At 39.8% G+C, this 26,932-nt stretch overlaps 1 protein-coding gene across 5 annotated transcripts in view; it reads left to right on the plus strand.

Annotated features, from left to right (window-relative positions):
• Positions 1–26,932, plus strand: part of PALM2AKAP2 (PALM2 and AKAP2 fusion) — a 266,174-nt gene that overhangs the window by 139,123 nt on the left and 100,119 nt on the right. For 4 of the 5 annotated variants that reach the window (XM_032674597.1, XM_032674585.1, XM_032674586.1 and 1 more), the window contains one exon: positions 18,240–18,322. In XM_032674597.1, coding sequence (XP_032530488.1) covers positions 18,240–18,322 — 83 coding nt within the window. Of the gene's footprint in view, positions 1–18,239; positions 18,323–24,785; positions 24,797–25,730; positions 25,736–26,932 lie in introns of those variants that run through there. The other variant, XM_032674592.1, reaches the window with a different exon arrangement.

Consider the following 26,932-nt stretch of genomic DNA (forward strand, 5'->3'; position numbering starts at 1 on the left):
TCCTGGGTCAGAACCCCAAACCCCACTGAACTCAGAGGGTCTGTGTGGAAAGTCAGAGCAGACTTTTGTCACTCGGCACTAGAAATAAAGGAAAGTATTGAAATTAGTTTGAAAAATCCTCTCTGCTGCAATAATATTTTTAAAGATAGGTCCCTGACTGCCAGAGAGATTTCAAGATGTAAATAACCCGTCCCAGAAAGAGAAAATCAGGAAGGAGAACACAGGCTCTGATGCTGATACCAAAGAAAGCATACCCACCTTACTCTGAAGTGTACTACCTGTCACTATCAGCACCTGAGAAGCAACTGTTTTGTCTTTTATAAAGAAAATAAGTGGCACACAAGCAAGATCTCTTCAGGAAGGGCTCTGCTGTGGGCAGAACTTCAAATAGCAAATCTCCTTGCAGCAGCAAATGGGGGTTGACACTCCAGTTACACTGCCAGGGGTACCTGGTGTTGGTGTATTCCAATATTATTCACTCTAAAAGCACTTAACTCCCCACCCAAGTTCCAGCCTTAATTTTCGTCTTACATATTTAGTTATTTTCAACTATGTACAATTATGTCAAGAAAAGTTTGGCCAGAGTTTATAGAAAAGCTAATAAGCTTTTCCAATATTAAGCAGTTAGGTTACTGAATTATTGTGATACAGGTTGCTGAAAACCGTGTTGCTCAAATCGGTAAGAAAAAACGTGCAGTAACAAGTAAAGGATACTTTCAGAGAGCAGACCTGTAAAAGATATGTTGGAGGAAAATTTAACCCTTGTACAAGTCTTTGAATCCCCAGGAATGACATTTTCTGCCATAACAGAAAAGAACTAGCCATGTATTTGAATTTAATAACATGCGTAGCCAAATTTATTTCTGTGGATCTGCTTGTATCATCTAATTTCATTAGAGACTTCTTCACAAAGCCCAAGATAACTGGAAAGAGCAGAAGACTCCCACAGATGAGCCATCCTGTAAAGAAAACACCATTTTTGGAGAACAGGATTGTTAAACAGTGCCAGGCTGAGAGCAAGATAGTGATGAAATGGGTTCACGGTGAAAGAATGGTAATTTAGGTTAGTTAAACAGAAGAAATTCTTTACTGTGGGGGTGGTGAGACACTGGCACAGGTTGCCCAGAGAAGCTGTGGATGCTCCATCCCCAGCAGTGTTCGAAGCCAGGTTGGGTGGGGCTTTTGGGCAAACTGGTCTAGTGGGGGTGTTCCTGCCCATGGCAGGGGGGTTGGAACTAGATGATCTTTAAGGTTCTTTCCAATGCAAATCATTCTACAAAATGCAGTTTTGTAAAACAACCTACAACAGTATCTCATATGGAATAAAATTATTGCTATGACATTACCAGAACATTCCCGTCAACTTTTCTATACGAAATTATTAGTGGAATTAGTGGATTTCATTCTCTTAGAGCTCATTTTTTTGCAGAAACTTTGCTGTTCAGAGTCAAAGGGAAATTTCCCTTGGCTCCACCCAGCACAGCACTCCTACATGAAGCCCGTAGGGCTGACATTACAATTTCAAGTTTTGTGTCTAATAATGAAGAGCTAGCTGTGGGCAAGAGACCCACAGCTGTACATTTTAAGTACTGGATGATGCTCCTGTGATTGCTGACTGTGAGCAGCTCTCTGATTTTCCCTTCTCTTCTGTCCGCTGCTTCTTTCACTTTAGCTGCACACATATTTGCACAACACTCATTTGAGTATTAATGCACCACATGAATATCTCCGAAGTGGGGAGCATTCTGACCCAGCTTGATGCTACCAGAAAGGAAAACTTTGGTCTGGCATCCATTGCCGTGCACATGAAGACTAGCACACTGTTTGACAGATGCAAAAGTTTCTCAAGAAACTTTTTTCTAGGTAAACTTTTCTCCAGAAAAAAACAAACAACTGATGGGAGGAATTGCTGCTAGAGGACTCATCCTCCCCTGGGTACAAATTACTCTCCCAGTGCCATGTGTGCATCTTGAAAGCCTTAGACAATACTAATGTTTGCAGGAAAAGGGACTTCAATCCAAATGTAGTGTCTGACCTCAAAATAAATTTTCCCTTTCTTACTGCACAAAGTAAGGAAAACCCAAATCTGGTAGTAAAGACTTAGGTAAGAATATAAGATGTTTCTGCCAGAAAGATCTTAGTATAAAAATGTCTCGTAAATCCCCTAGCCCCCTAGAGAGGACTCAGAGGTAAGAAGCAATCAGAGAGTAGAAAACAGCGTTGAAGCCAGAAACTGCAGATCTCATCACTGCTCAAAGCCATTGGTCTCTGCACCCCTCACTCAAGTCACCTGAGCTCTCTCCCTCAACACACCTGCTGTGTATTTTTTCAGGTGGAGACACTGTTTGTGTTAAGATAGCGATGTGAGCATTTATTACTGTTTATAGAGGCTATCTCCCTCAGGCTGTAAAGTAGTTTGGTGGCTTCTGCCTTTCTCAGTATGAATAATTAATCTGAATATAACAGAGTCACCAAGTCAGAGATGTTAGCTCCATTCAATTAATTTTGTCCTTAAAAGGAAATGCTTTTTTGAATAAAATCTATGTGTTTTGGTAGAGGTAAACTAGCACTCTCTGTCCATATACACATGGTGCTTTTTAAGTGTTGATATTACTACAAGATAATTCAGGGCCCTTGTGTATGAAGAAGATTGTTAGAAAATTGTCCCTGGCACTGGCAGGGAACAGGATTCTGTCTCTATTGAAGCAAAGTGGCATCAGTACTCCCCAGCAGGTGGTAAGATGGGTGATTTTTTTTGTAGTTCAACTCTGGCTCTTGCAGTGGGGGTCAGACAAAGACAGAAAAGTGTCTCATTGGGCAAGGCATGGCAGACAGCTCCCAGCTCACCTAAGTTGAAGGCAAGTCAGTCAAGGAGCAAACAGACCTACTGGTGTAAGAGAGTCCAGTGAGAACAGAAAAAGAGGAATATTTGCAGCTTTTTCCCAGTCTGAGAAGATAGGGAAGCACCAGGCAGCACAATAAATAGCAGATAGACAAAATCTTCACAGCACTCATGCTGAACGTGGGGTCTAGGCTCAAGCCTACCTAGAGGGTCCATCAGGAAGTCATCATACCAGTTACAAATCAGTGTCTTTATTTCTTGACAGCAACCAACACATCATCTAGTCTACAATAATTCAACAGGTAAAAGTAAACCTGGGGAACACATAGAAAAGCTTACTTTTGATCATTTTTTGTTTTGTGCTGCACTCCACTGCAAGCCTTCCAAGTCAGAACTACCACAGCCCAAGCACAGGTCTGCTGTCCTCGTAATTCAGAGCAGAGAGAAGCGTAGGCCACAAAGATCAGGAGCTGTGTCAACCCAAAACTTCAGGGCTAGGCAAAGTACAGGTTTTGCACAAGGGTGACAGACAGCCCTATGATTTACAGATGGACCTAGGTCCAGGCTTCCCTAGAAAATGAGTGGGCCAGCACCTGTGGTTTGGTGTGGATCCATTAGTGTAATTTGTGCAGGGCTGTGCTGTAAAGAGCATTATATCCACATCATACCCACTATTAACCAGACTTGTGGACAAAGATGAAATGTCTCCATAACATTAAGTTCAAACATATAACATCCAAACTCAACCTCAACAAATTCTCAGACTTGAAAGGTTAGCTAAAGCCAGAATAAAAATGAGCAAGTCCAGGCCTCCAGATGTGAACTTCCCTCTCATTTGCTGTTTAGGTTTAAAAATAACCTCTCTGTGGAATATTGTTGCTGTAGCAGCCCTTGTGAATTCTGTCTTGAAGGCTTCAGTCAATCTCAAAGATTACATTGGCTTTACTATGGACTCAGGACTGAGCTGAGCTTGACCACAGACCTCATAGTCATGAATGGTTTTATACTTGTATAAATTCTGAATGTGGGTGTGCATGTGTGTTCATGTATGAGCTGACAACATCCCTCACTCCTGACACAACAAATACAGTCTTGAGTTTATAAAAAAATATTTGGTATTAATTCCAAGAAGTGTATTATTTTGTTAGTATTTGCCTCTGGGTTTTTCAAATTTATCAAATCTCAAGCTTACTGAGACAGGATTCACTTTTTTGTTGTTGTTGTTGTTGTTGGCAATAAATCACAAGTATCCTACAATATGGCAAGAATAGGGCAATCAGTTCTGGTGTCTGGCCTCAGACTCTACATCTTACAAAAATGTGGTAAACATTCAGCTCCGCTGTACTGCCTGCTCGGAAAGCAACAGCTGGAATCCTGGCTCCAGTGCAATCAAAGGGAGTCTTGTTTCTGATTTCTTGGGACCAGGATACACAATGAAACTGTGTGTAAATCTTTGTAGGCCCGGATCCTAAAAAAATGTACATGGAAGGATGCACTACTTTACATAAGCCATAAATTTAAATCTATATACTAGTATTACATATACTGGCTTTCCATGAAGTTAAGTTTAAAAGAAAAGTCTATTCTGTTGCCAGAAGTTCCTGAATATCCTGTAAAGTTTCCCAGTGTAAAAAAGTATTTTTAATTCCATTAATACAGTCAGCATAGTCAATCCCTTTCCCCTATTAAAGAGATATGAGAGTTCAGTCTGCATATCAAATATTTATGTAAGACATATTAAGAAAAAAGAACTTCCAACTCAGTCATGAGGGAGAGCCTACAGTAGGTATGCAGAAAACATTACTTGGCATTTGTTTACATCTTAAAATGCTGCGTATGTAGACTTTAGCCCATGTGACTCCTTGACCCACCTTTAAGATTTTGCAGTGACATCTGTCATGCCTAGCTTTGAGATTAGCAACCTCAAACTCCAAAGCTTCTGAAAATACAAATTGTCTAAAGAAAAGTTGTAAGGACATTTAAATTAATTCTGATTGCCAGCAAGGCTATGTGGTTCAATACAAGTAGTTCTTCTTTAACAGTTTCTCTTTTCCATCGAATCAAAACTGTCGTTTGTACAGTACTATGAATTAATGTATCAGTAAGACAGAGGGCAATGCAGTCTGAACTACAAGGTATATAGATTTAAATTAATCAAGATTAACATCTAGCAAAATAGATGAGGAATGAGGGGGTGATATATTAGACATAGTAGAGCTGCTGGTAAAAGTGAACTGGAGGGGTTATAGGGCAAATAAAAACATAAGAACTGTTCCCAGAAACTGTTTAATCAAAAGCTATTACTATAATGGAAGTGACCACATTTTGGAAATAATATGTAGTTCTGACAGACTATAATTCTTGTTTTTGGACACATTGATAAATCCAAAATGGTTATACAAATGAGTCCTGGCTTGGAAGCTGACCTAGTGTAAAGTTAGGCCTCTCTTAAGAATCGAACATAGTTTAATGGCAACTTAATAACTTAAGAGCAAAGTGATAGAATCTTGCACAATAGCATGTGTGCCTTGTGCAACTGACCTGGTACACTTGATTTTACTAAAGTATCAAATAACCTAAGTATTTGTGGAATATCCCTCATTATTTCCAGGCAGTAGGTGAAGAATCGAATGGAAGTGGTCTTTAACAACTAAAGTGCAAAAGATGCTGTAAGCTGTATTTTAGCATGTTATGTGTCTTTTAAGACAACGGCATCCCATTAAGGCAGAGAAGTGCTACCACTGTCATCTGAAAAATAAGGAACTAAGACAGGAGAAAATAAAGTGGCTTCCTACAATGTGGTAGCTGAACCAATTCCTCAGATAAAATCATTTTCTAATGCCAATGTGTCTCTTCACTGTTACCATGCATGCACAGAGGACAAGTGATGAACAGAAGAGCTACCAGGTGGGTAACTCTGTTTCTCACCTTCAAGGACCCCTGTTAAAAACTTGTTCACCCACAGTGTGCTTCAGTGCCCAGGGTGGGAACAACTACAGACCCCAAACCTCCTGTATATACAATTATTGCTGATGTATCCCCTCAGCAAACATTTTGTCTAGCAATGACCCAGCAACCATCGTGAGGAAAGCTTCTGCTGCTGTGTAAATGTGTATCATTGGCATTGAGAGCTGCTAGGTACAGAGGCAGTTCTCATTATTTAATAGACCAGGCTGTTTTGCAGGGTATGCTAACCCAAAGCCAAAGAAAAATTACCTGCCATTGTTTTATGACTGTCTTTGTGCTGATGCACTAGTAGAGGATGGGGGGAAATGCCATGGCATTACATAACAGAAACATGACTGTTCCCATTAGAGAGGCATCTTTTACTGCTTCCTTGCATAAGCAGTGTTCTGATGATGTTTCTGAAGGATAGAAAGAAAAAACCAAAACCACAAGAACACAAGTGTTTTGTCTTCTGTCCTCTTTTTCTTTGCTTTTCCAAATTTCTGCAACATTTTGGTAACTCAGTCTCAACTAATGTACAGTTTTCCAGTAACAATCACCCAAGTCACTGATTTTTAGCAGAAGCACCCTGAGCAAAGGCACACAGGGGAATCAATATGCCTTAAACCACATTAGCCAGAGATGTACTTACATAGCAGCATACACAAAGTATTATCCCATTTTCCTAGGATAAGATATATCTTTTCATTTAATTTTAATTTATTTTAATAAAAAAATACAAACCAGGAGCTATTGGAACTGACCCATTAGAAAGGAAAAGGCAAAGGGAGACTATTTGGTAACTCTTTAGTCTCCCAGCATTGTTTCTCAGATTCTCTACAGCTGAAGGCCCCTAGACAGAAGGAAAAAGGAGGAACAGTGAAATGCGAGCTTCCAGTGCTTCTTCTCCGAATGTTCGCTTAGAGAATGAATACGCTTCCTAGTATAACTCTAAGAAGAGCTGGGTGCTCAGCAGCAGCTCTTGTAGAAACTCAAAAAAAGACCTACCTCAGATTCAGGGAACAAGGGTTCATAGTCCCATTAAACTAAGGTTGCACTGAACAAGCCTCTGCTTATGTCCCCATCTGTTAGTTTCCATTATGTATATACAAAGCCCTAGGCCAGGCACTGTTTTTCAACTGCATTTGCATTATGCAGGAAACATCCTGTTGGGTTTTAAAGTCTAAGCTTTGGGATAGCATCAACAATTTCATATGACCATACTTGCTTTTCAAAAAAAAAAAAAAAAAGCAAAACAACCCCAAACATCTATCTGAAGTCAACTATTCAGCTCTTTCTGCTAAACAGAGGGGAACATTCAGCCCTGATACAAACATGTAAACATGTCGTTGACTTCAATGGCCATTCAGCTTAGCTGTGTCAGAGCTGAATTAGGCCTTAGGTCTCAAACTGTCTTGTCTGCTCTTGCCATCTGTCTTTCTTTGCTAACCTAATTCCTTATTAAATAGGGTGTCCGTAGTGAGTGTGAACCTATTCTGCTGATCCTTTCTCTGCAACAAACATTGCTAGAGGCTAAAATTCCTGAAAGTTATGACTACACTGACTGCCTCTGCCTCTGGATACTATGAGAGGTTCTTTTAAGGTGGTCTGAAATTCAGACTAAGAATGTTTGTATTCCTAAGCATTCAATCTCTTTACAGTCATATCTTAGATGTTCAAAATGTCTATTCTCCTTAGAGTTTTTTGAACTGGTAGTGCTAAATATGGTAGTTCAGATACCATGTAGATGGTGATGGTGTTATGCAGAATGAAAAACCAACCAAACAAAACACAAAAAAAACCAGACAAACGTCTCCATGTTAACAAACTAAGGGCTAACAGTTTCAGAAAACATATTAAAGGGACAAGATAGAAATGTGTTCAGTGACATTCCTAATCTAGTGATTGTGATGCTGGAGGAAGTACAAGGGATACAGACTGGCACAGGGATTCTCCTTGTATGAAGTCTCTTCCTGCTGCTGTTAAAGACAATTTTTCCAGTCCAGTGAGGCATTTCTTCTGTTCTTAGAAACTGTCTTTTACTGAACCAGAAGACTCACTGCTGTTCTAAGAAAACAGAAGTGTGGAAAATCCAAGCAACCTACCCACACTATTAAAATAAATTGAGCATGACAGTTACTTTTATCTGTTACTTGGTGCACATTGTGAAGAGAATATTTGAATAGTCTGAATAAAGGAAGAAGCAGCTACAAACTGAACTTAGACTGAACTATTCGCAAATTGAGAGCTGCTGAGGATCAAGAAATTTGATTATCATTTAAAGAGAATGAAAAAGGGGGGGAGGAACCTACACCTCTTCTCTATTCATTATATCTCAACAATTTCATGTTCCAGGCAAGACTTGACCTGAAAGCACAGTAGTTCTTTCAAAAAGAGGCTTTCTAATACATTTCTAGTTTCTAGAAATCTCACAAGAAACTTAGCTTGCTAAATTTCAACAGGAATGGTTTAGAGCAGTCTGACATTTGGGTGCTTACCCTGAAACCTCTGAAATTTCCTGCTCTTTGTTTTCAGAGCTGGAATCTCTCTACAGGACAGGCTGCCTCTTTAAAATGTTATTTTAAAATCTTATAAAAGCAAGTATTAACTGTAGCACAGAAGCAATAAGTATTTGAGTTACAGGTAATATGAAAGTTAATTGAAAACTTGATGTAATTTTATGCTTTCTTCATGCTCTGTTCCACTAGTATTATGGGTTTATTGTCAAGATGAGAGCTGCGAAAAATGTTTATTGCTACACTGGTACAGGCTCTGCACTGCTTATTTTCTCAAGAGGGTAGCTAATTCTCTCAGGAAGACACTTTACTGAATCAACACTATTCTATGTTCATGCTAAGGAATGCTAAAGAGGAACGGAGGGAACCAAATAAATAGCACAGCTAAAGGGAGATGCTACATCTTAAAAGGAGGTCAGTTTTGGTTATTACAGCTTTAGCATGCTCCCAGCTAGGCTCAGGACTCAAGCTCCACAAAAACTCCACGGTCACATATACTGTCCATGCATCAGCTTCCACTTTGGTGCAGCCTGCACAGATGGACTGTCTCATCAGACAGGGAAACCTCTCACATCATGAGACTGCCTTGTATGTGACTTCTGCCCCAGCAGGTAATGAGGGTGCTGTAAATTAAAGTAAGTGGGCTCCAAAAAGTTGAATCCAAGCACAGCTATCAAAAGCAAAGCATTAGCCTTAGCTGTTCTTTGATGCATTGTAGAATGCAAGTGCTTAAAGACTTTCATTGCCTCAGTAATGTTTTTAATTTGAAATTTAGACAATGCGTGTCACAGGACAGATAAACAGCTGAGAGAGAACACGTAGAGCAGAGTTGATAATTTCCACAAGCCTGCAGAAGTCAACCAGCATTTTCTTATTGACTTTGGATTGTGCTGTAGCTGTTTGTTCTACCCTTGAAGAGCCATGTTTAGCATACCACAGACACAAGAGTCAGAGTTTTTGCATTGCATCAGCAGGGCATGTTTTAAGGAGCACATGTTGTGACTTTGAAGAGCTGAGAGAGGAATGCATGACTGGCCTGTGCTCTTTTAGGAAGTGCAAAGAGAAAGCACCTCTTTAATTTCCCATCATGTTTACTAATGTGGAGGTTTGGAGTGACTCCCAGACAGAATGTAGGCTTTAAGTTTCTGGATGCTATCTTTACATGAGTTCTCAAAGCATGGGACAGTCTTTATCCTGTTAGCCCATCTCTGTGCAGCACGACTCAAAAAGTACTCATGAAATGTTGCTTGTTTAAATACTTCTCATAACGCCCTAAGTACTGTCTGGAAGATGATGGATAGGACATCATTTGACATTGTACATTAACTTGTGATCTGTCCTTAAATATTAAACCTTTTATGTGAACAACATAGACTAACATCATGAAACCAAAATCATAATTAATTTTCTTTTTAATTTGGCTTTTCCTTTCAAAGCACTTGATCTCTTCCTCTATTAGGAAGCCAAGCAATCCTTTATTGAACTCTCTAAAGCACATGGCTTTAATAAGAAACATCACTGGAGTTTTGACCAGCAAGTCATGCCTCTTTTGAATGTTGTGGCTAGAAAATGAAACATTTCACTACCATTTTAAAGGGGGAGGTGATATGTGAAAAACTGAGGAGTTTATATCATATCTGGGTATTATGTTTGCCTGACAGTTTGCTTTTTTTGGAAAACAAATAGTACTTTGAAAGCAAACATGATAATTTTTCCCAATTATATATAATTTTCTAAGATTATCCACAGAGGCCAGAGGCTGATGCATCTTCTCTAATTGAGCAGTAACTTACCCTATAAGTACTCCCTTTGAAATGACTGAAAATGATTACCATGCAGCACAGCTAAGTTTAGGTGAAGACAGGTGTCTTCATCCTTAAATGTCTGGATCTTATCTGTGGTGTCCTTTTGTCAAAAGCCAGATTACATTAACCTTACATCAAGCAGTGATTTTAATTTGACTACACAGTTACTAACCCTGTTCAGTGGTCTGAATGTCTTCTTGCAGATAGCAGATCTACCCTCAACTTCAGGTGAACTCAATATCTGGCATGAAAGGGTACGCTCCCCTGGATTATGTAGCTTTCCAGCATTGTCATGGCTCATGCCATAAAAACACCAGTTTGCCTGCACCTTTCAACTCTCATGTGCCATGTCAAGTAAGATTTGACTCTACCATTGCAGAATTTACAGGATTTGCACTAGCATGTGTCTAGTACAACTGTAGGATTGAGATGGATTCTTTCATACCTGGCACACTACTCTTTATCACAACAGAAGATAGGGACAAGGCATTAATACCATTTTCTACCAAGCAAAACTGACAGTTTTGACTTTGCAATAAAGTATTAATAGAGATTTTTCTGACAGAAAAATTGAATATTTCTTCAAAGCAACTGACAGCACAATCTTAATGCAAAAGTATGCAAAACTGGGGATCAAACCTTAGACCAGATCACAGTCAGTCTGGGTTATGTCTGCCTCATTGCTGTCTGGCCCTTACTCATGACAATCTAATTGGGCACACAAGCCCACTCTCAGTGTACTCAGGAGTTTTGCTGTTGCCTTGTCAAGGACTGAATTACTTCTTCAGGGTCTTATTTGTTTAACTCCCGGATTACCTGTGAAAATCTTGTAATATAGCTTCTTTTAGGAGCACAGGAGGTGGCTGTTCAGAATAAGCTATATCTGTTTATTCCTAAATCCACAGGTAGGAATACAGTTCTATCATTTGTAGTGCACCTTCAGTGACCCTGATATTTTTGTCAGATCTCCAGATGCAAACCAGATGCAAACCAAAATGTCACCTCTTAAGAAGGTGACTGTGAGGTATGAGAGGAAAATTGATAGCAGTAGTTCCTCTCATATGCACTCTATTACCTGCAGCTAAATGTCAGCAGAGTATGATTGTCCCACCTCCTTTGCAGTAACGCCATCTGACACATATAAGGCTTCACCATCTTCAGTCAGACTGGTTTCTCACCACAGCAAAAAGCAGATAAACATAATTGGAAAATCATCTAAAGACACAGCTGAAAAATGGAGATTGATTTCCTCCTAGTTCCACGAGGTGCATTGCAAAGGCACAGACATTTACTTCAGTAGTGGTATCCACTAGTAGGAAATGTCCTGTCTGCTGTTAAATGTCAGAGGAAACGACAAATTAAGAGGAAAGTAGGTTTAACTGCACACATGCCACTTTTGACTTTTGGAGATGCTTCCACAGCATCTTCTGTGTACATAGGTAGCATTCCCAACTGTTGGTACATGCAATTGCATGTCTAATTCAGGTAACAGAAGGGGTCATAAAGATATGCCTTGTCTGCATCAGTGTGGCCAAGATCAATATGATGAAGAGAGGAGATAAACTGTCTGACTTAGCAGTTAAGGCAATTGGACATAGCTGTTGCAGTCCTTTCTGTTGACTCTGCTGAGAGGGTTAGAAGCTCATCTTCCTGGTATTTACACACATGCATTTACACACATGCATTTCTTGGGCCCAAGAAATCCTTTATGCAGGTGCAGTGAGATGAACACCACAAGCTGTTTGTCTCCTTCACTGCATTACAGACATGGCCTTTCAGTGCTGTTTCTGTAAGTGATGGCTTTTCTTTCTCCTCATAGAGAATGGTTATCAGTAGCAGATAATCTTTCTGCTACCTTCTGCTTTCTTTCTTGTATTTAGGCTTAAGATGTCATGATTGAAAAAGAATTTGGATTAATCACTTGTGCTTCCCTACTCATTCAAGGAGTTGTCTGCTATTTTTAAACCCTTGTGCAAGACAATGAATTTGTCATTTGTCTGCACTGCTGTGACATACAGGAACTAACTCTAGACAAAGTTAGGAGGCTATCTTTTAATGATATAAGAACACCCTTCTTATCTAGTAATTCCAATAAGAGAATGTACTCCAAGGTAAATTATTACAAATGAAAGAAGCAAAATTCACAGGTTTTCCCCTGAGGGAGGCATGAACCTCACAATTCATGTCAGAGTTTTAGCTTATTTCCTGCAGACATTTTTTCTATCAAAAACTAATGGTTCTCTCTTTCTTCCATCGAAAGCTGTTCACTGTCAAAAAGATTGCTGGGACTGGAAGCTATTTTCTAAGTAACATTGCAATCTCATTCTCTTAGAATAGCTTTAACTTTAGGGCTGGCCTATACTTAAAGTTTCATTCCAAAATATATGTAGATTATGGTTCTGAGGGCATTTTGATTGCTTCATAGCAGAAATTGTGAACTTCATTGCACACTTGCAGCTATTTTATGGTACTACAATTAACTGTTAAAAGGATTTTGACCACAGAGTTAAATCTGAGAGTAAATACACACACAGTCAGAATCAACATTAGTTAATCACTGCTGGTCACCAGAAATGATGTTGGTAGGTAGAAATTCGTTGTTAAAACAAATAAAGGACGAAGTTTGAGACTGGTATGGTATGACATTCTAGTAAATGGCTGAATCTATAACTGGCCTCTCAAGCTGCTATCTCTTCCCACACAACTGAAACATTCAAAAGCCATGTCAAGAATATTGCTAGACTGGGCTAATTCAAATCACTCCTGAAGGCCTGACAGAGTTGGAGAGAGATAATCCATCTCAGTGATGGAGATCTGCAACCACCAATGGAAGTTTAATTGGGGCATAAATAGGTGTGACTTTCCTCCTACTAGCCCTATTAGGGAGATTTTTGTCTTATTTCTATTTTGTCTTATATGTATTTAAGCACAAAATACATCACAGTGTGAAAGATGAAAAAAACAATCATTTTGAAAAGAAAAGCCAACTAGCAAAAGAGATTTGTGCCATTAGTTCTATAACCTGTGCATCCACACCTGTGAATAACACGATTATCAGATGCAGAAAAACACATTATATGAGCTAGTGTACTTAAGACAATTGCTATCAGAGAGGTACTTGCATCACAAGAGAAGGGGCATCTACAGCACTCTCTGCAATAGACTGAAAATTCTATGGAAACTAAGACTAAAATATTTTCTTAACTCTTAGAGGCGAGCCTTCAAAACATTTTTTAAAGGGTAAGAAAGTTTCCTTGGTATCATTTAAAGATCCAGCAAGGATACAATGCCTAAATGTAGTATTAATTAAAGAAAAGTAAGTGCAGAAACCAGATATGAGCGGTTTTCTTCACCTCTTAAGTTATGCCTTTTTCTTTCTGCAGATATGTGACCTCTCCCAATCTGAACACCATGAAACCACCAATCCATTTAGTGGTTCAATAAAGAAACGTCAGCACTCTTGCTGAAAGGTCTTTTTTTCGTAAACTGTGTCTCTTTTTTCTCTCTCCCTCTCCTTTGAGGATTTTATTTGTCTGAATGACAAGAATAATTGGTGACAAACTCTACTTTGTAGTGTAATGTGGCATCTGTCTGCTGGCTCAGTTGGGCACTGCCAAGATATCAACAGGAGGATGTAGTTTGCCTTTCATTTTTAATGACAAGTCTTATGTAGGTGAGAGAAAGCAGACTGAGAAACAGCAAGGATTCCTGTAATTCAAGGCAAGTGAAAACAGTTGCTCTAATAATTGCTGCCTTGGCCTATTCAAGACCAAGTGGGCCAGTTTAGTGATGATCCAGGATTTATGTGGTTGGAGCTGACCTGTTTCCATCCTGTCTGAACAGGGCAGGAGTCACTCTGGTGAGCAGCAGACTAGCCAGTAGACCTGGGATGTGAGCACCCTGCAGCAGGGAGAGAGGGCCAAACTGGTAGCAGTAATGTATCCTTTTGGCAGTGAAAAGGACTAGAATTGCTCCCACAAGAAACCTGTCTCAGTGAAAGAGAATAATAAGTCTTAAACTGTTCCAGCTGCATGAAAGCGAACAGTTGATTAGGCCAGATAAAAATTACTATCTTGTGAGAAATGAAGAAGGATTGATTTAATTTTCCTGGTGAATACCCTTAAGTGCTTTATCGGCCTTTTCCTCCAAGGAAACAAATCTTTGTGCTACAGCTCCTCTTATGCTACAACTTGGCCCTTTAATGCACCAGTTTCTTTGGCAAGAGGATGTAGGCTGCCAGGTTTCAGATGGATACAGTGTTAATGGCTGTGTGGAAAAGGCTTGGAGTTGTTTCCCACCAGCTTAACAACACAGCAATGGAGTCTGTATGCTGAAAACACAGAGCACTCTGTTGCTAAAACAAATATCAAAACTAAGACCCTATGTCTGTAGTTTCTGGCTAAGTTTTTCATTTGTGAAGGATTTTCTAAGAGGGTTTTGGGTACTGCAGAAAGTTGACATACCTCAGTAGCTGAATTGCACCTTAAAGTTTACTTTCTCTGTGTAGCTTCTATGAAGGTAGAGCAGAAACCCAAAGGATTTGACAGACTGAGTTTGATGGAGCAAGGACCCTTGAGATGAGTGTACTGCCCCCAGGTCACTGCTAACCAAATCAGAGGTGCTTCCCCATGGTCACAGTGCTGATCATGAAGATCTGTGATTCGGAAACAAATTGCTAAAGTCTCCCCTTGTTTGATAAGAGCAATGAGTGGGTGTGCACAGCAGTTTTCCAGATACTTCATCAGTACCTCTATTTTTCAGCCATATTCTACACATTGACTGCGAAATACATCACCAGCAACTGGACAACTGACTCTTAGTCAAATTTCATCTTTTCTGTCTTGATAACACCTGTTCCTCTCTCACCTGGCTGATGCTGGTGAGAGCCCAGATTCCTTCTAATTGTCTGCAGCTTGATTTGTCTCCCAAGTCTGTGTGAATACATCTCTTAAGGAAAGAGACTGTTAGCTCAGCTTTGTTCCTGTTGTATTATTTGGTCCTCTTTATTGCAAAACTCCTGTCATCCATCAAACCCTATTCACAGTTGAAATCAACAGCAAATAAAAGGAAACAAACAAGTCAGCACAGTGCTACACAGAAGTGAAGCTAGCATGCACAGAGATGGATGAAAAGCCAGTGGGCCCCAATAGTGCTGATGAAGCTGCCCTGCAGCTGTTCCGGTTGAGTTACTTCATCACTACTGTACAGACAATTAGATGTAAAACTTTAGCTGTGCTAGTGGCAGCAGGAACTGGTATTATTTGGGCCTTTAAAACATGTCCATTGATATAAACATGCTCAAATATTTATTTTTTTTTAATCTAAGGGTGATTTTAAAATTGCCATGTCCTTCATGTAAATCAAGTCCGAGGTCCACACTGTAGGAGATACGGCCTTTCAACAAGTACATTATAGAGATGAAGTCTATTCAGGTTTATGGTATTTATTTACTTTGCGAGATTTGTGGGTAATATATAATTTTCTTTTGTGTGTTAGTTTCTAGGCCTCAGACTTCTATGACCTTTTCTTTCTATTTAAGTCCACTTATTACCACTGTAATGCTTTCTTCTTAATCTTTCATATGTTGCCACATCAATGGGGAGTATCACTTACAAGTGGACAACTTAAGACAATGCCAATGCCTTCCAAGGGTTATGCAGAATGCTAGTTGTGGCACAACTGTGAAATTAGGCAACCCACATCTCCATTTAGCATCCTAGTCACCAGACTGCTCTTTCTTGATGGGCATAGTCTACACATACATCAACACTTCATCAGAGAACAGTAGTATGGTTTTTAGTGAACTGATCCCTCTCTCATCAACCACACTTGCAGTTGGTTCAGATGTGGAGTGATTCACACTACATGATGAGACTGCTGAGTTGCACACAAGAGTGCTTTGGGAGGAAACCAAACCATAAACTCTGTTGCAAGGTCACATTCAATACTTTTCAAATCTAGTGTAAACACAAATATTCTAATCAAGTATTACTCCTTCTGTCTCTGTGGCAACATTCACTCTAAAGAATCAGACTAAATCTAGTGGGCATTAAGTCATGGAAATATTCATAATATAGATTTAGAGACTTCAGTGATAACTGGTCACATCCTCTGATCCACTCCTACAGCTACTAGGTAATGAGTGGTGTCCATTCAAGGACTACATGCTTCACAATTCCAAATACACTGCAGAAAAAGAAGCAGTGTAGCCTGGGTATGAAGAGAAGTTCTAGTGAAATGGCAAAAAAAATGGCACACAGGTCTATTTTATATCTATATTTGGATAGCAGGAGAGCATATAGGTAGCAGTAGACAGTCGGAGGCCCACTATGTTAAAATGTCCTATGGATATATAACAAGGGGGATCCTTTTGGCCTGAGATTAGCATAAACAAAGCTATCAAAGAGAGGTGGAAAGAAAAAAACACCAGAAAAAAGAAATCAGGACAAGCAGCAATGCTCTATGGGAACCCCAGCAGAGATGAACGTAAAGAAGGGATCAGTCCTGTGTTAAAGTTATAGGATTAGAGTTCTGATTTCGTGGACTTCTCCAGGGTATGAAGACCACAAGGAAAAAAGGTCCCAATTTCATTACTACTCACACTGATTTTAATGCAGTTCTCAAACCTTGGTGAGGGCTACCTATTGGCTCTGTGGACTATATGGACACTGTAGCTTGACATGTGGGAAGAGGAGGGATCAGCTCCAAAGAACCTGTGCAAGAAAAAGTTAAAAGCAGGTAAAGGATTTTGGCATATAAGTTTCACTGGCACTTTTTAATATTCTTCTTCCAGAGTAAAAGATGTCTATCTGAGGCTGCCACCAGCCAATATTGTTAGAGAGCAAGATACAGGTCTGTAGTGTCTCTGCATATCCATAGGCAGACTACAGCTCAAGCTAGCACTGTTAGCATGTGCCACTGTCTGCTGGAGCAACAGATCCTTTTGCATAAGTAATCATAACACAACTGTGGCACATATATAAACAGTAGTGGGTTGAAGAGACACACTCAAGATTATAGAGTGAAGTAGCAGCAGAGGGCATGAATAACTATCCTTGTATTGACCAAGGGCTGCAGAGCCATTTCAGGCTGTATTATTACATGAGACCTATTTCAAATTTAGTAGGTGTGCACAATGTCGTGGTAGCACAAGGAAAATTATTCAATGTATTCTCAGTGTGAATGTGTACATTCAACAGAGCTACTGGAGATGATACACAAGTCCTTATACATCCTGTTCCTCTATAGAGGAGATCATGTAACCCTTATAATTTAATTTTGCAGTTTAGAAAGTATTCACTGATTTAATCTGACTCTAATCCACCATTATGTATTGCAATTATCACCATTGCTATGGAAATCCCAAAAGCAATCAAGCAGCTGTCAAGATTGTCCCTGAAGGTGAAATCAGTAATATGTTCTTACCTTATTCAAGGCTTAAACTTGATGTAGAAATAAAAGTACAGAGGTTCTTCCAGACAGGACTGACAGGCTGCCCTGTGAGCTGTGCTTGTGACCTGATATCACCTGATAAGCAGTGTCATCCACTGCCTGGATGACAAACAGCATTCATTAATGAGATGGAATTAGTTAGGGTCCTAGGTGCTCTTAGTTACCCTGCCCTTTGGATACACAGAAGTGATGAAAGGTCCTCTGGCTACTCCCCAAGATGGGACAAGCTCATCCAGGGGATGGTGTGAGCACTTTCAGCACAGCAACACTGGTGAGGACAGAGCAACCGGTGTCTGGAGCTCTCTGGGGACGACAAGGCTGGACCTGGCAGAAAGGGCCATCCCACCCCCCACCAGGGACCAGGGCGGCCCTGGCACCGAGTACCACCCTAGGGACAGGGATGGCCACTGTGCAGCCTGAAATGGAACATGTCCTTCCATGGCACGCTGTGTCAACACACTAAGCACCCATTGTGTTTTCTCCCAGAGGTGGCTACCTCTCTGCAGAACTATCTCCAGGTGGCAAAGATATTTCTCAGTCATTGTTTTTGTACCCTTTCCGCTTTCTTTAACAACACTGACAAGATACCAGTCTGGTGACAGAGCATGGATCCAAAGCAAAGCAACCTCTCAGCCATGCATATTCTCCCATGGGCAATAAATGTCTTTGGTTTTGTAGGTGCAGGAGGATTGGCTATGCATCTGGGGGACCCACTGGCATCATGCTCCTGGGAAAGTTCTGAAGCCAAAGAGGGTGCAGGGGTAAGTCTACTCTCACTGTGTCCTTCTGGGAGGCACAGGGATCTGCACTGTGCTCAAATATAATGCTTGGTGGCAGCCTCTGCTCAGGAGAGTGTGCCATATCTTCAGCTGCAAGGAGGTTGTCATGGTGGGAGCAGTTCGCACAGCAGACCCCATTGATGTAAACTGAACTCACTTGGCTACCACAGGACCTCTTTCTAATTATTTGGAAGTCCAATGCAATGGTTCGGATTAGGAGGATTTTGAGTAAAAGTGAATCTCTTGCAAGGTTTTGTTAAATAATCCTGGCAGTTTACAGAAGATGGAGTCAAACCAATGATCTGTCCTCCCTCACTGTCAGTCAATCCCCCACATGTCTTCGCTTGCATGTTCTCCTCAGGCCCCTCTGCAATTACTGCTACCCTACCTCCTTTCATCTGCTGGACAGCTCTGTTCAAGCAGCTGGTCTGCATGAGGAGGGCAAGCATTTGAGAAGTGTAGCCCTCACCTGGTAACCTGGTGTGGTTGAGTGGGATGTGGGAAAACACTGTTTTGCTGGCAAAGCCGTGATAGAAATACTCCTGTTTCTGTGTCATTCTCACTGTGATCACGTGCAGCCATGTGTTTTTAAAAGCAGCAAAAGAATTTGTCAGCAAGATACTGAGAGTGGAAAGGCAGAGAACAGGCAAGTGAACTCCTGCAGGGCCAAGACATTCATCTTCAGGGTGGCTCATATTGCTGAACATGAAGCAGCTTTTGTCTGAAGACAAAAACAACCATGCTAAAAACTAGAGGCCTCTCCAAAAATTTTTTATCATAGATTGGACATTTTAAAATAAAGATGCAAACTTGAATATAAGTAGCCCATATTAATGCCTAAATTTATTTTAATCTTTCACACTTTAAATTAAATTAAAATAGCAAACAAGGCTGTTAAACAGGTTCAGATCAGACTGATGAAGCGTATTTCATACATCTGATACAAAAGTAGAGTTGTTTTTTGTTGTTTTGTTTTGTTTTTAATTACAGTTAGTTAATTTTAGCCCAATAACTAACCCTTTGTTTAGAGAAGCATTTAAAGATAAAAATGCAGCAAGTTTATTTCTTCTTCTGGTCTATGAGCAAAAACTGGTGTGAGAACCTCACACCAGCTAGCTTTAAGATCTTAAAGGCCATGGTGAATAATCAGCTAAAACCAGCATCTGCAAAACTCTTTTTATTAATGAGGAATATGTAAACAAACCCATATTTTGATTTTTCTTATACTATTAACTTCTTTTCTTTTAGTTGTTAAGAAAAAAATTAGTTTTCTCAAAATCCAGGTTTTATTTAAGTGCTGATAAAATCCCAAAGGGGCTGGAATAAGATGATGTTTAAAAAATGCCAAAACAAAACAGATCTGCTAATAACAAAAATGAATCTGACTACATGTGGTTAACAGTTTAGAATGGACAACATAGCACAAAATTTCACACTCGTGGCTATCAAAAACAATGACCAAATTGAAAGTTAAATCTATATAAAGCAGCAAATTAATATGGCCCTGGGGATACCAGTCAATAAGAATCTACCTTTCCTTAGGGAAACAATTTACAATACAAGCAATAAAAGTAAGCTTCAAATTGATAATGCGAAGAAGTCAAAATGGAACATTCATGTTATGGTTAAATCAGATATTTAAATCATTCTGATTGCAGCTGGAGCATGAACTTGCACAGGCATTCCCAGATGTTTTGCCCTGGTTTCTATCAGTGCCTGCTCAATGTAGTATCACTTCGTGGCAGTTCTACATCGCAAGAAGGACCTCCAGGGCTGCTGGGAAATCTCTGAGAGTTTAATCAGCCTGTAACTTTCTCTGGCTTAAGTTAAGGGGGGAAAAATGACTGTGGAATGCAATTTGTTTTAATAACACAGTACTTCCAATGCATGGGAGTGTAACATCACGCAGAACAAAATCTGACTTAGCATTGTTTCCTCCTTGGTTTTAAAATAGAGGTCTCCTTCTTTTAATAAAGACCCCCTGCTGAGGGAGGAAGTTTAATGACAGAATTTTGTAAGAGGGAGGCTGACTCAGTGCTGCCACTAATGCAGTGTGAGCAGAATCAGCAAAGTGCTAGCACAGGAAGGTCAATAAAGTCCATGAGAGTATCCTTACCTGCATGGATAGCAAATGACAAAGAGCTGAAATTTTCTTTAATAACATGATAATTTGTGAAAGATATGATCCTGATGTTTGAGGCAAAGACTATATGGAGCAGCTGGATATAAACTCTTCTAAGCTTGCATTTGTCAAGAGAGACAAATCCAAAATGATTTTCCTTTCTATTGCTAAAATGTCAAACAGGCAATGCTATTTTCATATAAGAAAACTATCAATTTTAGATCAACTCTGAAAATACACAGACTTAGTTGCAATATTCTTTAGAGAAAGTAGATTTTCAGTTAATAGAAACAGGAAAGAGAATTCCTCATATCTCTGTTATTTTCAATATCCTACTTACTCCAAGGGGAGATCTGGGCCATCGTAAAGTTCCTCTCAACTTTAACAAACAAAGAAACAACAAGGTACACTTAGGTCCTGGCTGTGCTCTTGATTGTCTGGTTCAAGTCAATGGTAATTTGTGTAGCTTTTAATAAAGCATAGAAAATTCTTACATCTAATAGGTAATGACATTCATGACCAGTGAAGACAGGATATGGATCAGTAAACAAATGTTACACTTGCAACATTCCCCCTCACAAGAAGGGAAAAACGTGGTCATACAAAAGAGCCACTCCATGTAACATGCTCAGAACTGGCCAAACTGGACCTATTGCTGGACAAGACAAAGTTTATGAAGGATCTTGGAGAGGTTTTTTATGTTTCTTCCTTTTTTTTCTAAACAGCAAAATGCTGCCTCTTCATTGTTGCATTTAAAACACATCCTGTTATGCCTGCAGCTCTTTTTAGAGTGCAGGTTCAGAATACCATGTACTTTATTACTGAGCCATTCTTGCAGCTTTTGCTCAAAAAAAAGTGTATGTGTGTGGGAGTAGCATAAACTGCAGCTGGTTGTCTTTATTTTTCCACCATCATTGCTGCTGACTGGTAACAAGGAAGATGTACATATACACCATTTGGCTTTTCTGCAATACTGCTGTACAAGAGGTTGAGAAATTATCTTGGTGAACAACTTCTAATTTCAACAAAACCTTTTGGACCATAAAAAGACCAGCAGTAGGCTGAAAGAATTTGTCTTGCAGTGAAAAGAATGCTAGTATTTTGCTGTTGTGTTTTATCAGAGATATAGAACTTCGTTTTTTCATTGGTGTTATGAAATATTATATCACCAAAGAACCTCAGTGAGTCCAGAAATTTCTGGAAAGATTCATTAACTTCACTGTGCAGCTGCTCAAAAACAAACAAGCAAACAAAAAATAAATCAAGCAGATCCAGGATACACCCCTTCCCCTCATCCTCCTTCTCATCCTGCTACCATAAATATGTTATGGATGAAAACTTTACAGATAACTCAAAATGACAGAGGCTTTGATATTTTGAGCATTCTGGATCAGTTTATAATAGAAATGCTCTTTCTGCACAGTATATGTATCTGAAGACTGTGAGGCCAGACACCAAAAGTTCCTGGTCATCTTTTGAAGTGTAAGCCTGCATGGCTTTATATCCCCTTCTTCCTGACCCTTCAGGCAGTTTCAGACATATCTTGCCATTATGCCAGCCATGAAGGGGTGCTGCTGAAACTGAGACATGGTATGCGGTAAAACACCAAGGCAAGGTACAAGGCAACTTCAAAGAGCAAAGTAGTTTATTTTCTGCAGCTGATGCTTTCCCTAGTTGTCTCCTGTCAGCTCTCATCACTGCTTTCCCAGGCTGCACTCTCAATCCCTGGTCCTGGCTTGTGCTGAAGTCAGCAGAGCTGGCCTGGGTGACAGAGGAGGATTCATCTGAGCCACTGTACTGCATGTCACAGCACACAGCTAAGAGTTAATTTCCAATTATTTCCTCTAATTCCTCTCAAGTGCATCTTTTGTATCATGATGGAGGCAAGCAACATTGGTCAGGGAAACTAGAGAGTCGTCAGTCATTCAAAGTGATAGGAGACATTACGTTTGATCTCTGGCACTGTAATTTTATTTCTGTGAATCTGTATGGAAACTGTCAAAGCAAAGTAACAAGACTGTCAAGCTTTGGCACCTGTGTAAGACATGCCCCCCCTACCTCCATACCCAAAGAAAATAAGATTGCCTTCTCCAACAGCATGTTAGTTAGACATTAAAAAGCACAGCAGTTTTGCAGTGCAGAGCTGGATTTCTGTTTCTATCAAGAAAGGGGCACATCTTTAGGAAAATGTGGTACTGTTTTTTGAGAGGAAAAATACACACTATTTGTCATGAGACAAAGAATTTCTTCTTTGAAATTATTATCCTCTTCTTTGAAATATTATCCGCTTGTCTCAGACTTTCTGAGAACCTTCAGGTAGTCTTGGTATTCTCAATCATTTCTAGTGTTGCTATCCACCCTGTAGCAGATGACACTTTCCAGTTGTGGAATTTAACACCATTGCAATAGTGCCAGAAGGAACAAGCATCCAGCCTTGAGTATAAGGAAGGCTTGGTAGAATGTGTTGAGAAGGCAGCTTAACTGCTGAAGATTTGTACTTCAATGAGCAAAGGTACTGGAAGGTATCGAGAATTTGCAGGACCATTCATTAAGGCTGTAGCTGCATAAAGGTGAAAATGTTAGGAGTATGTCAAGAGGGTCCTGCTGTTCTATGTAGTAGGGATTTCAGTCACTGCGGGCTGATAGTGTTCCCCATCAGGGAAGTAAAAGCAAAGGCAGAAAGATTTCTCTTCTCCATTATTGTCAGAGCATATCTACAGCAATGCTCCAGGAAAAGATGGCATGATAAATGTGCCTTTCCACATTTAGTTAATTCTTGGAACTGGAGCAAGGAACATATTGGCTTTCCCTAGTAATTGGATGCACAGAATTTAAGAAAACTGACTTGTTTCTGAGACTGCTACTGGGGAGCTGAAAACATTTTGAACATTTCAATATGAGCAGGTAAAGTTTAAATGGTATTATTTTTAATAGTTACAGAAGTGGCCTCGTGTAGTATTACTTGTCAAGTTTTCATTCTCTGTTGTCTTTCCTGGTATAAAAGTTTTGTGTTACATCCTTTTCTGCTCATCATACTTTCTTGCCCCAGACCCCGCCAGTTCCTCAGTTCTTTCAAATTCCATCTGCCTCTCCATATATTCATTATGAGGGTCTTTTTTGCTAGGACTGCAACCTGTTTTAATCCAGGCTTCTTTCCCAGTTTCTACTTTGTACATAAATCCATGCAGGTGTTTCAAAAACATAGCTTTCACTCTTTCTCTACAACTAGATCTCTTCACAAGATCTACAAAGGCCTCTTGAAAGCCTCAGATTCCCTTCTTATTTTGTCTCTGCTGCAAGTCCCAGGTTCCCACTCAGCTTAGTTTCTGCTAATTGTTCTCATTTGCTGCCACTTTTACTTCAGTCTACTCTCCTGTGTCTCCCAGAGTTGTTTACTCCTTATCTGACTCTTTATCCTGGGGTGACTCTGGCCCTAGTTTTTCCTGGAGGGGCAAACGTGTCTGCCCCTTAACACTCATTGTTGCTTGCATTTTGATAACATCATGGGCCAAATTAGAAATCACTATGTTGAATAAGATAAACTTACTAAAGGAAAGCCTGCTTCTACTTGAGGTCTCAGCAATCACTTCAGAACCGTTTAAGAGCTATGGCATAAAAAAAATTCTAGTTCTTTCTTCCATCACAGTTTTGATGATTAATGGCAACAAAGTATTTCTGTGTTATGTTTGCTTGAACAACTGGAATTTATAGTTATGCGTATAACTCAGTCCTTGCAAATACTACAAAGTTGAATACTCAATGAAATACGCTGCTTTTGTGTGTTTATACGTGGATACTTAAACATTTCTGGACTGTATATTTTGTGAATCAGCTGCACAAACAATTTGACTAACTCTACAGGACTTTCATTTAACTATAGAGCCTAATGTATTTAAGCTGTTGCAGGACAACGGTGCTTTATTCTCTGCAGACAACTTTATTCTTTGTCTTGTCATTTTTATTGTTCCAATAGTAGTGAATAAAACCCTGCATCTGTTCCTCAGGAAGGACTTAATCCAAAGCTCATTGAATGCATTGGAAGAGTCTCCAGTGGGCTTTGGATCAAGCTCTTTAGTTCACAAACAAATGCTCTTTGTGAGAATATGCTATTCAAATATTGTACAGAACAGTTACAGAGGTTCCCTATTTCTAAAATAATGACTGCTCTTTAAATCTTTTTTGCTATGCCTGCTCAGTTGGAGGAACAATATGCAACTGTACATAATTGTTGAAGTACTGTAGTCTGTGATTATTTTGCCCCAGCAGTTGATATAAATGTTGAATATGCAATGCTGTGGTAACAAGTAGTGCTATATTTATATGGCTCTTCCTATGTACACAGTAATTCAAAAAATATATAGGGATACACTTCCTGCCCCTGGGGAAGATCAAGCTCAATCAGGCAAGCTGGACATGGGCAAGCCATCTCTCAGGACTGCCTTATGTTGATGTTATTGATGACTTGAAAGAGGGGTTTGTAGAATAAAAGAGGGATTCTACTGAATGGGATTTTTTTTCCTCCGCTTAGGAAAAGGAGCAGACTGAAAGGAGTCACAAAGCCTACAACAGAGGAAAGAAACAGGGGCTATTGTGGAAGGGGATACAAAGAGACAAAGATAAGGCAGGAGTAATCAAAGCAGAAACATTAGCTGAAAGAAGACTGTAAAGAACTTTAAGTGAAAACTTACAGCTCCAGATTTGCAACAACTGCATTTTCCAGAAGGAGAGAGAGCCATGAGTCAGTTCTGCAGTGGTACCCCTGCATGTTGGGATAAAATAGATTTTTTTCCTTACCATATCACAGGTACTGAATACTTCTTTGAATTTCTTGTGAAGGGGCACTAACAGTTTGTATGAATCAAAGATAACATGATGCCAGTGAAACTCAGCTGGTTTTGCAATTGCAGAACAGAGTAACTTCTTAATGTGGGTGTAGATTACACAGTTACTACTGTGTATTACTCCTGTGACAGAATTGCTTGCAGTAAAACACACTACACTGCGTGGTAAGTCCTGGCAGGGCTACACACATAGTTTGTAAGCCAGTGATGACTAAAACAGTTTATGGAGCGAGTACTAAAACATGACTCACTCAAGGAGTCACATTAAGTCAATGAGATTACTCATGTAGCTAGTTGCTGATAGAGATCTTGCCAAGGTATTCTACCACATAATAGATGTGTGTAAATGTGCCTGTTAGTCAGGTGAATAACTTCAGAAAAGAATTTTAAAGTTCATACTATGTATGAACTGTTCATATTACCACAGCTGAGGTCCTCCCACTAACAGGTAGTCCCTGTCCTAAAATTCTTCAACTCATACGGATAAATAAGGGAAACTGACTTGCCTTCACTTGCATCACGAGTCACCAGTAACACCAGGAATAGAACAGGGATCTCCAGTCAGTTCTCTACCACCAGCTCCCTGCCTCTGTAATTTGCAACATTTCATCCCTGCACTGAATATAAAGCATTTATGAATGTGACCTCCAAACTTTCTACAGCTCTTCTGGTAACTGACTGATGGATCTCTGCATTTATTAGCTTTATAAATGCACAGAGAATACACTGAAGTACCATTTCCATCTTGCACATATTATTACAAGCTGGTGCATTCCCTCATCCAGCTCATCTGCATGTTATTCTGCAGTCAGAGAAATAACCAGAATCACAAGAAAATTAATCTAATCACAAAATTTCTGACAGCCTTCTAACATACTTAAAAATCTGCATCCCAAGCAAAACACATTTTTCATATTCAATAAATTCAGTGTGGAGTCTACCATATCAGGCATCACCTTTCAGGACTGTGTTTCCTTTTATAAATGTTGTAGAAGTGCCTGACATATTCAGCATCATTACCACAGCATTTTCTTTTCCTTCTTTATTCTGCATTGCTCTCAGCATTTTTGGGAGTTCATAGAGAACAAGAATAGTGTGCTGGGCTGTAAAACAGCAACCTGAAAGAATTTTCAATAGGAAGAGGTATCCCCTTTGAATTATTCTCCATTTGAAGGTTCACTGCATAACAATAAAAAAATCTGCCTCGTTGTAACCAGGCTCCCACATACTGACAAGCTCCCAAAGCAAAGACTCTGAGTAGCTCCTGTCTCCTGCATAAAGCAGGAGCAGCAGATATGGATACAGCTTCGCTTTTTTCTCTCCCTATTCCTCTCTCCTCTCCTCCAAACATCTTTGTCTTTCATTTCCTTCTCTTTATCTCCCCATCCTGAGCCACCCTGTGTCTCTTCCCCTTCCTAACTTCAGGCACTCTTTGTTGGCAATGGTTCTGCCCTCTTTCTGCCCATGGAAGTGCACACATCTGTACAGAGGCAGATTGTAAACTAGGTCAGCTTATATGGCAGAGATAAAAAGAGTAGAAATAAGAGCCTTTTTGTATAATAACAGGGTCTCACATAAGCACGTGGCCCAGTTTTCAGAGATGTTGAGCGTCTGCCATTACCATTGACT

This window comes from Chiroxiphia lanceolata, chromosome Z, assembly GCF_009829145.1.
Source record: "Chiroxiphia lanceolata isolate bChiLan1 chromosome Z, bChiLan1.pri, whole genome shotgun sequence".
NCBI classification, from domain to species: domain Eukaryota; kingdom Metazoa; phylum Chordata; class Aves; order Passeriformes; family Pipridae; genus Chiroxiphia; species Chiroxiphia lanceolata.